Source organism: Prunus dulcis, chromosome 1 (assembly GCF_902201215.1).
Source record: "Prunus dulcis chromosome 1, ALMONDv2, whole genome shotgun sequence".
In the NCBI taxonomy this organism is placed as follows: domain Eukaryota; kingdom Viridiplantae; phylum Streptophyta; class Magnoliopsida; order Rosales; family Rosaceae; genus Prunus; species Prunus dulcis.
Window position 1 is genome coordinate 3,448,645 of NC_047650.1, and position 17,166 is coordinate 3,465,810.

Consider the following 17,166-nt stretch of genomic DNA (forward strand, 5'->3'; position numbering starts at 1 on the left):
ACGGCTAGGATTAGATGTGGAGATATCTCTATCAAGATATGTGCTTGTGTGGTGGATCTGTTAGGCCGATCAGGTGAGACCTCGATCGAGCATTAAATTTCATCAAAACGATGCCTGTAGAACCTGGTCCAAGTGTTTTGGGGTCTTTAGTTATTGCTTCTGTGTTGCATGGGAATCAAGACATGCAAGATCTAGCTTACAGGTTTCTTATTCAACTAGAACCCAAAAACCATTCGAATTATATTTCGCTATCGAACTTCTATGCTTCTTCTAGAAGGTGGGACGTTGTAGCTGAAATGAGAAGAATGATGAAAGAAAGAGGTTTGAAGAAGGCACCTGGGTGCAGCTGAATAAGCATTAATTCCAAGACTCATTGTTTCTATGTTGCTGATAAAGCACATCCTTGTTCTAGTTCGATCTATCAAATGCTTGACTACCTTATCTTAGTGATGAAGGGAGCCTGCTATTCTGATGATTTTGAACATCCAGCATAGATCCTTTTTATATTGGGCTGGTACTACCATTTAGTGATATAATGATTGTTGTTAGTTGCTTACACAACTTTGTAATTTTTTTTATTTATTTATCAGATTCAGGTCTGCCTAATGTAAGTGATCTAATAGCCTCATCGGGCTTACATGCAACTGGTGTATACTACGTCCCTTTCACAATAGTTGATTATGTGATCTGCTTTTGAGTGGCAATTGTGACAAGCGTGTGTATAGTCAAACCTAGATAAGGTGATTGAGCTTGCCATTTCCTATAGGCAAGGGGAACCAAGAATTTTTCAACGGGTGGGCTAGCTAAAGTTGTTAGCTTAAAATTTAATGATTATTTTTTTAGTACCTACAATTTCTATAGTCTTTCTAAAAATAAAAGTAAATGCCAAAATTGAGGGAAGGTGGTCTTGCATTGGATGCTGTGGTCCAATGATAATTGAGGGAAGGTGGTCAGAAAGAAAACGCCAAAATTTGCTACTTCTTGTTGGGTGGAATTGGACAACACACATAGAAATTGCTCTACCGGCAAAGAGATGTTCTCATCAATCAATCTAAAAACTGGATCTGGTTTACTTGTTTTCGTTTTGGCGAAAAGAGAATAAGCAGTAGAGAGAATGGCTGAGGCAGTTGTTTCCGTCGTGCTCGAAAGTGTCAGAGACTTCACCATTCAGGAAGCCAAGTTCTTGTCTGGAGTCAGCCGTCAAGTTGAAGCTGCACAAACTGAGCTAGAATTCATGCAGGGATTCCTCAAAGATGCAGATGCAAGACAAGGACAAGATACAAGAGTCCAGATTTGTGTTGCCAAAATTAGAGATGCGGCTTATGATTTGGAAGATATTATTGAAACTTATGGCTTGAAAGTGGATTCCAAGAAGAAGAAAAGAGGCCTCAAGAATGTTCTCAAAAGATTTGCCTGCATCTTCAAGGAAGGGGTTGATGTTCACAGGATTGGGGCAGAAATTGAGAATATCACTACTAAAATTTCTGCGTTGAGATCGAATTTGCAGAGTTATAACATAAAGGAAATAAGGGACAGGGACAGCGGTGGTGGTGAATCTTCCTTGCAATTGCATGAGAGGCTAAGGAGAAGTTATTCTCATGTTGTTGAACGTGATGTTGTTGGGTTAGAGTCCAACGTTGAAGAATTGGTTATGCATTTGGTGAAAGATGAAAATCGTCATCAAGTTGTATCTATTTGGGGGATGGGCGGTTTAGGGAAGACCACCCTTGCAAGAAAGGTTTATCATCACAAAAAAGTAAGTCAGCATTTTCATAGTTTTGCTTGGGTCTGTGTATCTCAACGTTTTCAAGTCAGAAATGTTTGGGAAAGAATTTTAATTGAACTCACTTCTGCTACCAAGGAGCCAAAACAAGAAATTAAGGACATGACAGATGATGAAATAGCAAAGAAGCTTTTTTGTGTCATGGAAGAAATGAGATGTTTGGTGATCCTTGATGACATTTGGAGTATCGAGACATGGAATCTTTTGAAGGTTGCATTTCCAAACGTGGAAACAGAGAGCACAATACTGCTTACTACACGGAATCAAGCAGTAGCTTCGCTCCCAAATAGAAATGTTTTTCTCCACAAACTCCAGCCACTCAATGAGAATGAGAGTTGGGAACTACTTGTGAAGAAAGCAATACCTGCATGGGCTGAAATCGGTATTTCCTCACCCTTCATATTTTCTTTTCCAGGTCCTTAGTTATATAGCAAGCCACATAGAAACCATTACATTGCATATGACACAACTTATGTAGTGTTTTTTCTTTTTTCAATCGTTGGGATTTTACAATTTTTTAATATTGTCGAACATGTAACAATTTTATTGACTGCCTTACTTGGTTACACATTTGTTTTTGTTTTTGTTTTTTTTGTTGGGGTCACTCATTTGATAGGTAACAAGATGGATGGTAATTTATCTTATGCAATTGCAAATAATAATTAGGACAATGCTAGCTATTTCAAAATTTTGACCCAACCTTCTCTTCAATCCAACGATATCCCATTCGTTTTCTGTGTTGGTGCTGATTTAATTTTTAAATGTTCTCCATTTGGCATGTATTATAAAATCTAAACTTATAATAAGATAAAGCATATCAGTAAATTTTGGGATTTCACAATTTTAATTTTAAATCATTCAGGCAAGGAATATCCACTAAGACTGCTCATACTACAAGTACGTATTTGAAATTTTTTTTTTTTTTTTCCTATTTTTCAGACTTAGGAATGTACATAAAGAAGAAAGACTTAGGTATGAAGATGCTTCAACATTGTAAAGGTTTGCCATTAGCCATTATTGTGCTTGCTGGAGTTCTAGCTAGAAAAAACTCCATTAGAGAATGGATGAGAGTGTATGAGAATGTTCGTGAATACATAAATAGAGGCATCGGACATGAAGAAGAATACGAAGGTGTATCACGAGTGTTGGCATTGAGTTATGATGACCTACCGTATTACTTAAAACCATGTTTTTTATATTTAAGTTATTATCCTGAAGATTGTATTATTTCAGTAAGTACATTGACTAAGTTATGGGTGGCAGAAGGTCTTATCTTCTTAAGACAACAAGGTCATGGTTCGGAGAAAACAATGGAGGATATAGCACGTGATTGCTTAAGTGAGTTAGTGGAAAGGTGTTTGGTTCAAGTGGGAACAAGTGGTTCAACTGGGACAATTAAAGATTGTCGAATCCATGATCTTATACGAGACATGTGTTTGTTAAAGGCAAAAGATGAAAGCTTTCTCCAAATTAACTATTCTTTGCAAGAAAATACTTCTTCTGTGACAGCCCAGGCATCACAATTGGGGAAAATTCGAAGACTTGCAATTTACGTGGATGAGAAGGCAGATAGGTTGGTTTCTTCAAGAGATGAAACAAATGGGCACGTAAGGTCTCTATTATTCTTTGGCCTAAGAGAATGGAGACCAAAAAGTGAAAAAGGATTACTATCTCCGTTGAAGGATTTCAAAGTGCTTAGAGTTTTGAAGGTTGAAGGTCTTCGGGCAAGAAGAGTAGAGTTGCCAAGTGAAATTGGAAATATGGTACACTTAAGGTTTCTAAGTGTGAGGAGGAGCGAAATAAAAACATTTCCGCCATCCCTAGGTAATTTAGTATGCTTGCAAACTCTTGATTTTCGTGTTTCAAGTTATATTGACATGGTCATCCCAAATGTGATAAAGAAGATGAAACAATTAAGACATTTATATTTACCTTGGAATTACAGAGCAAAGGGTAAGCTGGAGCTGTCTACTCTTGGCCATCTACAGACCTTACATAACCTTTCAAGTGAGTATTGTGATTTGAAAGATGTTGGTAGATTAACTAATCTTAGAAAACTGAAAATAAGAGTGTTAGGCTCTTTGCAAAATCTAGAGGAAATCTTAAAATCTACAGGCAGCACGCTTAACCGTATTCGGTCTCTAATCGTGAAAAACGACACGAATAGCGGTGAAGAGCAAGCTATGCAAATAGTATCAAGCTGTCAGGGTATATACAAATTGACATTGGATGGGCCAATCGCAGAATTACCAAAAGAGCTGCATAACTATCCAAACCTCACCAAGTTAGTATTATGGAGTTGTGGTCTCAAGGAGGACCAAATGGGAATACTAGAGAAGCTGCCAAACCTAACAAATTTGAAGCTTTTTGAAAAACCTTTCGAGGAGAATACAAAGATACTGGTTTTCTCCAGAGGAGGATTTCCTTCTCTTGAATTTCTTCATGTTTCTAGAATGGACCAAATAACAGAGCTGAGGGTAGAGAAAGGAGCCATGCCTCGTCTCTGTCAATTGTGCATCCAATTTTGCTCGGGATTGACTACACTTCCGGATGGGCTGAGATATCTTATTTATCTCAAGGAATTAACCATTAGATGGATGTGTAGAGAACTCCACCGTCGGATTGAGGAAGATGGAGAGGATTTCTATAAAATTCAACATGTACCTTCCCTTGTAATTGGAGAACCACTCGATTAACCACCGATGCAATGATAGCAAGGTAATTTTTTAATTTAAAAAAAAAGGGTGCATTTTAAAATGAAATGGGTGGTTTGGTTTGTGTTTATTAGTCATAAATGAAGCAGCGGGAGAATATTAAAGTAGAAAAGCCAACAAAATATGGGCTCCCTTGTTTAGCTATGTTTTCTTTCTCCATTTTTATTGCTCTTTGCTTCTGCTTGTGACTTGTGAGTGAGAAGCTTAAAAGCCAACATGTTAAATTTCCTGATTTTGAGACCATTGATAATTCTTTCGCATTCCGAATTCCAAATATCTTATAATAATATTTCAAGTTCTGAATGAGAAGCTTAATCTAAAATTATTTGAATCCAGAAATTTTGAAGTTAATGAAGGGATTGATTTTGACCATTTTGTTAATGATAGATTTCTTCTTCAAGGCTTGTTAAGAGATTGGATGTTTTTTGGAAGTTAACATTTGAATATATGTTTATGGCATTTTGAGACATTTTTAATATATGTTCATGTAAAGACACTCTTGACTAGCTTGAAATGAGTGTTTTTCTTTTCGAAATGTAGTACGATTTTACTGTTATGTTCATATTGGAATGCAATTTTCACAAGCAAATTGCTGAATTTGTGTTATGGTAGCTGCAGATAGGACGCGACATTGAGAAAGTATCTCGAAGCTCTGCAACAGAGGGAGCATGTACCAGGCTGAACTTATAGAGAGAAGAAAGAAATGCTCTGTGAAAATCAAGAGGAGCAAAGATGTGGTCAAATAGTTCAAAGTTGGTTGCAAGCTTTTGGGTCTAGTTCTTACACAAATGAAATTATTGTGTTACATTAAAATTTCCTTGATGAAACCTTGTATTTGTATTCCTCTTCCGTGTATGTTTTCAATTGTAAATATTTTATCTTCGTTTATAAGTTTGCCATTGGCCCCTAAGATAGGACATGTAAAAGAACTCAGATATTTCCCAGGCAGTGTTTTTAGGCCATGTCCACCGCTGAGGGTTGGCCCAGGCAAAAGGGGAGAACAAGCCCGAGTCCAGCTCCAGCGCAGAGAAACAAGCCCGGGCAAGCTGCGGGTCCCACAAGCCCGGGCTGGCCCAAGGGCGAAATCAGACTGGGCTCGAGCCCGAGTTCGCTGACGTCAGCGCACTAAAATCAAATTTTTTTTTTACTTTTGGCGCGTGTAATACACGCGCCAACGGTAAAAAAAATTTGACTGAAGTGAAGCGATGACGTCAGCTCCAACGGCTACTGCCACGTGTCGTCACCGGATGGCTCCGATTGGATTTTTTTCAGCAATCCTACGGTTCTCTTTTTTTTTGGCCAAAAAAATTTAAAAAAAATCCCAAAAAATCCGAAAAAATTCTGAAATTTTTTTTAAAAAAAATACCAAAAATTTATGTATTTTTTCCCTATAAATACCTAACCATTTTATCTACTTTCAACACCAAATGTTCATACAATTTCTTCTCCATACAATATTTTCTACTCTCCACTCACATAATTCATTTTCCACACCAAATCTCCATACAAACTCATCTCCTTACAATATTTTTTACTCTCTACTCATATTTTCCATTTTCCACACTAATTCCATACAAACTCTTCTCCTTCCAATATTTTTTACTATCCACTTACATTTTTGTACTACTTTCCATTTGTAGAAAATAAACAAATGTCATCTTCTGTCGAAATCGGAGGCTCGTGGTCAACCCAGGAAGATATTGCATTGTGCGAGTCGTGGGTGAACGTTAGTCATGACCCTATCACGGGCAATGAGATGAAGTTCCATCATATGTGGAGCAAAATTCATGGAGAATTTTGTCAAAGATCGGGTTCCATTCGGACCGAAATGGCTTTGTCTAGTAGATGGAAAATTCTAAACAAAGAGTTAGGGAAATGGAGAAATGCCTTGACAAAAGCAAAGGAGAACATTCGAAGCGGTGCGAATCTTTCCGATGAGGTAAAATATTTTTAATTGCCATTTTAATCAATTTAATGTAACTTTTTTTTTATTGCATATTCTATTTATTTTTTGTTGCACAATGTTTATTTTATTTTTTGCATTTCCTAATTGGCTTTATTTATTTACATAATCAATTTTATTCTTGCATTTCAAAATAGTTTATAATTTCATGCATAATCTTTATTTTTGTTTTTGCATTTTCAATTTGTCTATATTTATTTACATAATCAATTTTATTCTTGCATTTCAAAATAGTTTATAATTTCTTGCATTGTATATTTTTTTTAATGCACTTCCAATTATTTATTTTGAATAGATCATACAAGCACAAATGTGGTTCGGTGCCACGGGGCAAGGGAAAAAAAGTTTTGTGCATTTCCAATGTTGGGAAATTGTCAAAGATTGTTCCAGATTCAAAATTATTCCTACCGCACCCCCGGTTGTGTTGCATGAGACGCCGCTCCACGAATCGCCATCAACCGATTCGCCATTAGACTCCCCAATGGAAACGGAGTCACCACTCCCACGTCCGCCGAGACCTATTGGGAGAAAGGCGGCAAAGGCCAAGAGAGGGGCCACTTCAAACATTGATTGTGTTCAAATATTCGAGCAAATAGCTAAGAACAACTCTCTAAGATTGGAGAGAGACTTGAGGAGAGATGAAGCGGACAAGGCACGATTGGAAGCCTTTGCAATTGAAAAGCAACATGCAAAAAAAAAAGACGACGATGAAAGAGAGATGAAAATCATGGCCATGGATACGAGCCATATGTCTCCTGAAACAAAGGCCTATTGGAAGCATAAACGAAGGGATGTGATGAGAAGAAAACTTTTCCATGACGACGGACCTAGCAATACGGATTGGCTAAATGATGAAAACCATTAGATTGTATTGTTGTATTTTTTTTATAATTGTTGTATTTTTTTTTAAATTGTTGTATTATCCTTTAATTTGTTGTATTGTTTCTTTTTTATTCAATCAAAAAAGCATTCTATAATTGGACTACTTATTAAAAACATTTGAGCATTCCTCACAAAGATTAATTAAAAACAAACCTTCATTTATTGCAAACAACACACAAAACAAACCATACATAAAAGCATAATAATAAAAAAGACCTCGCAATAATTCCACAAAACACAACACACAAAAACAAAGCATAATTAAAAACAAAGCATAATTCCAAACAAAGCACGAATCTAGCCTTCATCCATTGTGATTGCCTTTCATCTGCCACAAGTGCTCGATCAAGTCAACTTGACGTCTTTCGTGAACATATGAAGATTGCATTTCTTGATAACGATCAATCATGGGGTTGTTGAATCGACCATCGTGAAGTAACGGTTCGGGCTCCAATGGTAGTCCATTTGGTCCCATCGGCCTTTCATATATTCTTGTCAACGCCGTGTTCATAGGATCGGGTTCAAACACCTCTGGAGCATCGTAGTCATACTCATCCTCCACAATCATGTTGTGGAGGATGATGCAAGTCATCATAATACTCCTCAGCACCTCCTCGTCTAGCATCCGAGCAGCACCCCTGATAATTGCCCAACGAGCTTGCAAGATACCGAAACACCTTTCCACGTCTTTCCTGTAACCTTCTTGAAAGGAAGCAAAGCTTCTTTCCTTCTCGGATTGGGGATTCGAAATTGTTTTCACGAATGTCGTCCACCTAGGATAAATTCCGTCGGCAAGGTAGTATGCACCAGAGTATACGGTATTGTTGATTTGGTATGTGACCTGAGGGGAATGACCTCGCAATACCTCGTCGAACGCCGGGGATTGACCAAGGACATTGAGGTCATTCTGAGATCCGGCAACCCCAAAAAAGGCATGCCAAACCCAAGTGTCGAATGAAGCTACGGCCTCCAAAATGATCCTTTTTTGGCCCTTCCGATTCCCATAGTCTCCTTGCCACGCAGTAGGACAATTCTTCCACTGCCAATGCATGCAATCGATGCTTCCGATCATTCCTGGGAAACCTCGAGCCTCGCCTTTTTGTAGAAGCCTTTGCAGGTCCCTCGGAGTGGGTTTGCGAAGGTACTCCCTCGTGTACAAATTTTCCACTGCATCACAGAATCTCACCAAGCACTCTAGGATAGTAGATTTTCCCATCCTTGCAATCTCATCCACCTGCTCTGCAGATGCCCCATAAGCAAGCATCAGCAAAGCAGCTGTAAGTTTTTGCTCCGGGATAAGACCCAAAACTCCAACAGCATCATGCTTTTGAATGAAGTATGTGTCGTAATTACAAATATCATGCATGATTTTTTGGAACAAATGTGGCTGCATTCTATATCTCTCTCGAAACTTATGAGCAGGATATAACGAATTTGGGATAAAGTAATCCTCCAAGAGATTCTTACCCCGAGACTCTCTTCGTCTGTCCACATTCAAGGCACGACGACGATGGTGTTGGGTTGATTGATTCATCATACACACCGCCGCTACTTCAAGCATTTCTTCCTCTTCTTCATCGGCGTCCCGATCTTCTTCCTCATGTCTACGCCGGATTTCTTCCCATTCTTTCTGTTGCCTCTCCAACACCCTCCTGAAGTTTGACATTGAGAGTATAATGGGAAATTGTAAAATCTGAGAAATGAAGGAATATATCAGAGATGGTGTGAGAGGAGTGGTGTTGATGGTGTAGTTATATAGAGGAATTCAGAAGATAGAGATGACACGTGGCACAATTTTAGAGGGTGAAAATCTTATCTGAAATCTGAGATCACTATTTGTAAAAAAATATCTGAAAATCTTATCAAACATGGGACACGTGGCACAATTTTAGAGGGTGAAAATCTTATCTGAAATATGAGATTATAATTTTTTAAAAATATCTGAAAATCTTATCTGACATGGGACACGTGGCACAATTTTAGAGGGTGAAAATTTTATCGGAAATCTGAGATTATAATTTTTATTAATGAATATCCGAAAATTTTATCTGGAATAAGACACGTGGCAACCGAGATTCACATCCGAAAATCTTATCCGAAAATTTAATTACAAAAGATTATCAAAATTAATGATTTAAAGTATAAAAAAATAGGAAATAAAGTACAATGAATAGTAATTGCCCTAGACTTTGCCCTTGTGGGTGGAACCACAAATGGTAAGGCTGACACTATTCACGTAAATAGTGTCATCCCTTGCTTGCCCTAGCTTGCCCTTGCCTTAGACTTTGCCCTTAGGGGTGGAGTTGCTCTTAATGCTGCCCTCCCTCCACTACGAAACATCTGCACCCCACCCAAGGAATTAGCAACAAACTCAGACCTAAAGTTCAAAATACCTGTCCCTTGACTGAACCACTCTAATAAGCAAATTTAAATCTCTATTAGTTTTTTACCCTGAATAATCTTCAAATCCACAGACCACTTTTTTTTTTTTAAACAACTTTATAATATGAAGTAATTTATTACACAAACACTACTAAAGTGCAATGAGGATTCGAACATAAGACCACTAATTTACAAGTTAAAATTTTTTTTCACTTGACCAGACCTCATTTTGTGCTGGCTTCTTTGCAGACATTCAATCCTCATTCTCTTGTAAATTAGAATAACCTCGCTTGTGTTTTTAAAAAAGACTATACACAAAATGAATAATAAAAACAAAACAACACAAGTTGGGCCTTAAGCAAACAAGTTGTATATTAGCATAGCCAGAATGATGTGGCGCCGAGCTAGATCAGAGAGGGTGCAGGTTTAGGGTTTTACTTCCCGGGGATGATGTGGCGCCGAGCTAGATCGAGCGCGGGTGTCAACATCCGGAAGCTCTCTACCGCAGTACAACGTCGTATCGAGGACGAGGGCGACTGGTCCTACGCCTCGGAATGGTGGGGCACAGAATCTGAAGGCCACACCGTCCTCCGATCCACATCCGACAAAGGCAACGGCGTCGTTTCAGTCGTCGCCTACCCTTCGTCAAAACCCAGTGAACTCCACTGGGCATCAACGGAGAGATGGCTACAGAAAAGGTACGAAGAGATACATGGATGCCATGAACAGAACGACAGATTCAGAGTGCTCGGATATCAATGGCGCGCTCTTCGCTTCAACGATGACACTCGCCAAAGCACCGTCAAGGTTTTGGCTGCGTATCGGCAATCTGAACCTGGCGTTTTCGCCGTTATGCAGCAGCCGCATTGCTTGGCTGTTCCATGTAAGCAAACCCTTTTGGCCTCTGATGATTTGGTTTGGGTTTCTGTCTCAAATTAGTACCCAATTCATTTTCTATTTAGCTTTTGATTACAATTGAATCACATTTGTATCACATCGCTTGGTGATTGATTGAACTTTATCTAGTATTTCAGTGTGTTTCAGTAATGATTGCATTACATTTGGTTACTTCACTTTCAAATTGAATAATGTTTGGGCATGTTGTCGGGTTCTGTTTTTTCAGATCTTAAGAGTATGATATCAGCTGGGTTGGCTGCTATAGCATCTTGTGATTACAATCTCATGGATGCGGTGACTGGGAACGAAAGCATGCGTATTTTGTGCATTGGCCATGGTGGGGGAAGCTTGCCATTGTTTTTGGCTAGTATGATTCAAGGTAGGTTGCATTTCAAGTTGGGTTTTAATGGAGTTGGAAGTTGAAGGAATGAAGGATGTGCCGTTTTTGTCTTTTATTTCTTTAACGCTGTTTCTTGGTTATTTCCAAATCCAATGTGTTGTCACACATCCTATCAGAAGTTTTGAACTGAATAGTTAGGTATTGAACCTAACCTAGAATGATCTGCTCCTTTTTAGGTGCTGTTGTTGACATAGTTGAAATCGACCCCCTTGTTATCTCGGCCTCAGTTAAAGCTATGGGGTTTCCAGCTTTCTCAGTTGTTACTCCATCGGGCAAGCGTGCTGTCTCAAAACCCGATACCATGGATGAGGTTCTGTGGAAAGGCATCCACGAGAGGCTGTTCCTCTATGAGTCCGATGCTGAGGAGTTCATTCTCAACAACACCAGCTTGTACGATATGATCTTCATTGATGCTTATGATGGCGAAGATATCTTCCCTCACAAGTTATGGGATCCACATTCCCCATTTTTAAAAGCTCTCAGCAATCGGCTTTGCCCTGAACATGGCACGGTTGTGGTGAACCTTCATTCGGACACTGAGATCTTGAACCCTGATGGCTCTGCTCCATCCGTTCTGCAGCAAACCGTGCCAATGGGAAAGTACGTCTCGGGGGTTTGCCGGGCATACAAGGACGTGGTAGTGGGTAATGGAAGTAGTTGTGGAGGAAAAGATTCTGGTTTGGGGTTTACTGTTTCAGTTCCTTGGGTGTGCAATACGTCTCTGGTTGTCTGCAGAGGCTTTAGGGTTAAGGGTGGGCATAGCAACAGAGATGTAATCATGAACACTCTCATATCCAAATCCTTTGAGCTGGAAAATGTTCTCAACTTGCCATTCTCTTGTTTGCAATATATAAAGAGAGGTTTTATGGTTGTTGATTAATTTCATAACAAGTTTACTGAGGTTCTTCACAGTTTGACTGAGGTTCTTTGTTTGTCTTAGTCTCTTGGTTCAATGGCCATTTCCCATTAAGATTTACCAGTGGATCAAATTGATGATGTATTATTTTGGGGTTCAACCAATTTTAGCACAATTGATGACAAAAGCTAATATCAAAACACGTGCGATCATTGACTTAAGTTGATCGAGTCCCATGTAGACAGCGGGTGGAGAAACATCTTGGTGCTCCTTTTCTGTAGATAAAATCCTCAATGACCAATAAATCCTCAAGAAAAAAAAATGAGGTGAACAAAAACTCAATTGGAAATAAGACATTTAAACGGAGACTTCTTTTGTCTGAGGAAAACATCAGTAGAAAATTAGAGCTGAAAATTTTATATCATGAGTTCACACTGATTGGAATGAACAGATCCTTGTCGTTACATATAATGAGGGATAACACCAAGGGCCTGAGCTTCATCTACAAAGATCAAGCCACAGAGAGAGAATAGTCTGGAAAACCAAATCCTAAACTGATAAACTGATCACCTAAATAAGTAACAAACAGAAGTCTAATTATAATAAAGTACATTCTTTTTCATTTCAAATGTATGGAATTGGGAAATACAAGGTTTTTTTCCTATTTTTTTAAACCAAAATAAATAGTATAGCCGTTCGGCTATAATCCCTTTTTTAAAATTTTAAAAATGAAATAGTACAGCCGAACGGCTATACTCGGTTTTCTAATTTTTTAAAAGAAATAGTATAGCCGCGCGGCTATACGTTATTTTTTCCCCTCATTTTTTACATAAGAGAAAGAGTATAGCCGAGCAGCTAAAATTGGTTTTTAAATTTTTTTTATAAGAAATAGTATCGCCGAGCTGCTACACTGGTCGCCGAGCGGCTATATGTTGTTTTAAATTTTTTGAAAGAGATATAGTATACCCGCACGGCTATACGTGGTTTTTTGAAAAAGAAATAGTATAGGCTATACGTGGTTTTTGGTAAAAAAAATATTTTTTGAAAAGGAAATAGTATAGCCTATACGTGGTTTTTGGTATAAAAAAAAAAAAAAATAGTATAGCCTATACGTGGTTTTTGGTTTTAAAAAATAGTATAGCCGCCCGGCTATACTCGGTGTTTTAATTTATTTTTTTAAACATTATAGCCGATCGTCTATACACTTTTTTATTTTTATTTTTGGAAAACAGTACAAGGTTCTTGCTATGAAAGGCAATTAGTAATTACAAACAAACCACATGATGTGGCAATAAAAGAAGGCAGACCTAATTTGGAAACAGTAGTTCACTCAATTATGAGAACTGATCTAATGGTTACATCCCTGGTTACAAAAAAGCTCATGCTGTTTCATGAACAAACAGGAAGATCATTATGTATCAGAGTAATTCATTCAAGTAAGAGTGCCAAACTAATGGCAACTAAAAGACACTCAATTTCCCGTAAAGCTTGGTTTACCATTTCTAGGGGGTCGTCTCTGGCTTGGAATTGTTATCTCTGACCCTTTCCTTTCTTTAAGAGAATTCTCATCCTTGGACTTTTTGGTTTTTGTAGAATTTTCAGTAATATGGCATGGAACACTTTGTGTAGGTTTCCTAACCAAGTTATGATTCTTCAGAGCTGATGGTCGTTCTGCTTTGCTCCTGTTTTTATTTCCTATCACCGTATCATTTTCTGAAACAAAATAACCGAACACAAAGGTCAAGCCACAGAGAGAGAATTAGTCTGGAAAACCAATAATGACTCATGAGGACTAATAAACATTTTCCGACGGCATTAAAGTAGGGTTACAATCTACCACTTCCCTTAATACGTGTGCCAATCCTAAACTGATAGACTGATCACCTAAACAAATAGCAAACTGGATTATAATGATGCATATTCTTCCTCATTCAGTGCACAGAATATTGCATGAAACAATTTTCCGGACCCTACCATGTAAGTTTAATCACAGTTCTAGAGAGTGCAGACATTTGTATATTTTTGTAAGAAAGAGTTTTGTCAATACAGATATGAATGTTCATTTTCTGTCCTTCTCTTTTGTGTGCAATTTTCATGCTCAGTATTAGCAAAAAAAGGAATGAAATAAAACAAAAAGATTTCTTTACACTTCAACTTGACAACTGCAAATTTCAGAACAATCCTAAATATAAAAGGTATTATTACAAATGAATTCAAAGTACATATGAGACTGAGCAAGCAAACTTTTAGAGCTCAATTCTGTGATACAAATGCAAAACCCCATTAGTAGAACAAACACAATTTATCAAAACACGTAGCAAAAAAAAATAGTTGCATGTGTCAATTGGCAAAACAGGCAGGTTCAAAAGTCCTATTACTCAATACTCCATGAATAAGAATAAACCAGGACTGAAATAGATTAAACTTTCAAACTAGGAAATTCAGGATTTAAGGAAAACCTGGAAAAACAAAAATTAATTGATGGCATGATGATCATCTTAGTCTTCTTGTTGCCTGGCCTTCACCTTCAGGTACACAGTACACTTCAAGATTCCAAAGAGAAACAAGAAAATCCAATTTCAGAATCATTTTATTTCTACTTTCTATTAAGATAATCCAAAAGAATAACCCAAACCCATTTCTTTTTTCCTCTTCTTCTCCTCTTCTGTTCAACTATATTAAACAATCTACCATATATCTCCACAAGTACAACTACCATTAACAAATCTATGGTATCTGTTTACATCTCTCACAATGATCTCCCTCTCCAATACTCTACAGATATACTTGAATGCCTCATGGCAATCCCGGCATATCCTCAAATTCTTCACAATCCTTATTGACTTGCCTGGTGGTGCCGCGCCACTCACCACTGCAAATGCTACTGCCAACTTCTCACTGTGATACCAAAGGGCTTCCTTTTTCTCCCATTCCCCTACTTCAAGCAATATCTCATCCCAAACCGGCACATATCCTAATTTTCCTATCTCCTCCATCAACTCTACCAATTTAGCATAGATCTCATTCATTCTTTCATGCCTTCTGTCCCGGGCGAAAAAGACATGAACTTCCCCCCGTACCTCGATCCAACTCCTTCCACCTTCCTTCTGTACCCTCCTATCTTTCATCATCTTCCTCACTTCTGCAACTTCATCCCACCTTCCAGCGTTTGATAACACATTTGCAGCAATTACATAAGCAGAGTCATCATGTGGGTCAATTTCCAATAACCGTTTAGCCATGGACCTAGCGAAATCAGGTGCTTTATGATACGCTGAACTTGATAGCAATGATCGCCACACTGCAGCGTCTGGTATCAACGGCATTGTCAGTGCAGCCCTTTCAGCCTCTTCCAATTGACCAGCCCTTCCCATTGCACCAACCAAACACGTATAATGCTCGATTGCTGGTTCCAACCCATAATCTACATTCATCCGGGTCAGCCACCAATCAGTCTCAGAAACCAAACCTGCATTGCAAAATGACGTTAAAATTGCCAAAAAACTATATTCATCCGGCACAAGACCCCGAGCTTCCATTGCATTGAAAACCTCAAGCATCGATTTCGTATCCCCCTGTTGTGCATATCCAGCCAGCATCACATTCCACCCCACAATGTTCATGCTTGACAAGTTCTCATCAAAAACCTGTCTAGCATCAGACACAAGCCCAGCTTTCCCATACGAATCAATCAAAGCCGTCCCCACAATAACATTTCCATCAAGTCCCGTAACTATAGCATGAGAATGTATGATCCTACATTGCTCCAACACAGCAAGCTCCCTTGCAGCACGAAGTGCGCCGGAAACACTATACATAGTAGACCCAATATCAGAACATTTCATGTCAGCAAAAGTGGACAACGCCTCAACGGGTCTCGAGTTCTGGGCCAACCCAACAATCACCGCTGCATAACAAACCTCGTCTTTGTGGGGAATTTCATCGAGCATCTTGCGGGCTTCAATGGGTAAGCGACATTTGGAGTAAAAATGAATGAGGGCAGACCCAGAAAAGGGCTGCGCCGAGACGCCGAGCTTGAGAGAGAGGGAGTGGAGGGCAAGGCCGAAGGAGAGAGAAGGGAGAGAAGCGCAGGTTTTGAAGAGGGAAGCGAAGGTGCGCTGGTTAGGGAAAGTGGGGTGGCGGAGCATGGAAACAAAGTGTTGGAGGGCAAAGAGGGTGTTGCAGTGGGCCGAGATTACGGCCGTCCATGAGACGACATTGGGAGAAGAGATTTGGTGAAAGAGGCGGAGAGAGTAGGAGAGGAGATTGGACTTGGAGTAGAGAGTGATGAGGTTGTTGCGGAGGGAACGGTCGATGTTGGCGGCGGTGATGGCTCGGGCGTGGAGGATGCGAGGGTCTGCGTTGGGTGGTTGCGGTGGAGGAGGGGGTGGTTGCATTGAGACTTGGTTCATTTTGGAGAGGAGGAGCTTGTTGGACACTCGAAGACTTGCAGTTTGGGGTTTTTTGAGGGGTTTAGCTGTGCATGCTGAATGCACGTGAGTTCTCTTATATTTTCATGTATTTATTTAAGAATAAAAGTCACTTGCCAACACTATTGAAAGAAACTCTCATGCAAAGTTGCAAACTATCCCGCCAATAACACAATGATACGTAAAAAAAAATTAGCCCACGCATCATTGTGTTATTGGCCGAGAATAGCAAAATTATAAATATTTTTTTTTTTTTGGGTTTTTGTAGAAGAGTCTTGGCAGAATCAAGTTGGAATCCCTATGACACCAGTGTGTGAGAAAAATTCTCCCTCATATAACTTGTATTTTAAAAAGAAGTCACTTTTGGTTCCATTAATTTGTTGATTTTTTTTACTTTAGTTCTTGAAGTTTTAGTTTTGATAATTTAACCCTTGTAATTTAATTCTATCACAATTCAAGGACATATAATTTCCATATAATTCTATCCAAAATTTCATCCAAAATACCCTCCATGACTTAGGAATGAACTGTAAAATTACGAAAATTGAAACTACAAGAATGAAAGTGGAAAAAAAAATCCGGTAAACGTCACATTTTGACTTTATATGATTGATTTTTTATGAGCGAATTTTGTTGTAAATTATGTGGCTGCCCACAAAATCTCAAAAATTCGGAGACTTGCGGCAAGACTTCATATGTGCACTGGTAGTCGACTGCATTGTTTTATTTTTTCAGCACAACTTGCAGGCCGGCTTGGTCAACATTTTTGCATCTTCGCCCAAATTGCAGAGGGGAATGCCAGATGGGTTAGTAAATTGCCAAAGCTGCCACAAACAGAGCTGCTTAGTCTTCAATGGCT

General features: G+C 38.8%; 3 protein-coding genes across 4 annotated transcripts; 2 read left to right on the forward strand and 1 right to left on the reverse strand.

Moving 5' to 3' along the window:
* The first annotated feature begins 979 nt into the window (after window positions 1-979).
* LOC117616790 (putative disease resistance protein At1g50180) lies at window positions 980-5,373 on the forward strand. 2 transcript variants are annotated; one of them, XM_034346206.1, is made up of 3 exons: window positions 980-2,165; window positions 2,723-4,501; window positions 5,110-5,373. In XM_034346206.1, exons 1-2 carry the CDS (start codon window positions 1,115-1,117, stop codon window positions 4,477-4,479), a joined length of 2,808 nt encoding a protein of 935 aa, XP_034202097.1. In that variant the 5' UTR covers window positions 980-1,114; the 3' UTR covers window positions 4,480-4,501; window positions 5,110-5,373. The 2 variants fall into 2 exon arrangements, with proteins under 2 accessions (XP_034202097.1, XP_034202096.1); XM_034346205.1 differs by having other exon boundaries at window positions 5,116-5,373.
* Window positions 5,374-10,075: 4,702 nt separating this feature from the next.
* On the forward strand, window positions 10,076-11,938 carry LOC117618521. Its single transcript, XM_034348098.1, has 3 exons — window positions 10,076-10,607; window positions 10,848-11,000; window positions 11,198-11,938. Exons 1-3 carry the CDS (start codon window positions 10,172-10,174, stop codon window positions 11,899-11,901), a joined length of 1,293 nt encoding a protein of 430 aa, XP_034203989.1. The 5' UTR covers window positions 10,076-10,171; the 3' UTR covers window positions 11,902-11,938.
* Window positions 11,939-13,107: 1,169 nt separating this feature from the next.
* On the reverse strand, window positions 13,108-16,299 carry LOC117614826 (pentatricopeptide repeat-containing protein At4g33170-like). The gene is made up of 2 exons (XM_034343736.1): window positions 14,337-16,299; window positions 13,108-13,590 (listed from the first exon to the last, which is right to left on the reverse strand). The coding sequence occupies exon 1, from the start codon at window positions 16,287-16,289 to the stop codon at window positions 14,565-14,567; it is 1,725 nt and encodes a 574-aa protein (XP_034199627.1). The 5' UTR covers window positions 16,290-16,299; the 3' UTR covers window positions 13,108-13,590; window positions 14,337-14,564.
* Window positions 16,300-17,166: the final 867 nt, after the last annotated feature.

Bases quoted from the DNA above. Each gene is read 5' to 3' on its own strand.
- LOC117616790 (XM_034346206.1), top strand. From the start codon at position 1,115: ATGGCTGAGGCAGTTGTTTCCGTCGTGCTCGAAAGTGTCAGAGACTTC. The intron at 2,166-2,722 runs GTATTTCCTCAC...CCTATTTTTCAG, and splicing joins ACCTGCATGGGCTGAAATCG to ACTTAGGAATGTACATAAAG.
- LOC117618521 (XM_034348098.1), top strand. From the start codon at position 10,172: ATGATGTGGCGCCGAGCTAGATCGAGCGCGGGTGTCAACATCCGGAAG. The intron at 10,608-10,847 runs GTAAGCAAACCC...CTGTTTTTTCAG, and splicing joins GCATTGCTTGGCTGTTCCAT to ATCTTAAGAGTATGATATCA. The intron at 11,001-11,197 runs GTAGGTTGCATT...GCTCCTTTTTAG, and splicing joins TTTGGCTAGTATGATTCAAG to GTGCTGTTGTTGACATAGTT.
- LOC117614826 (XM_034343736.1), bottom strand. From the start codon at position 16,289: ATGAACCAAGTCTCAATGCAACCACCCCCTCCTCCACCGCAACCACCC.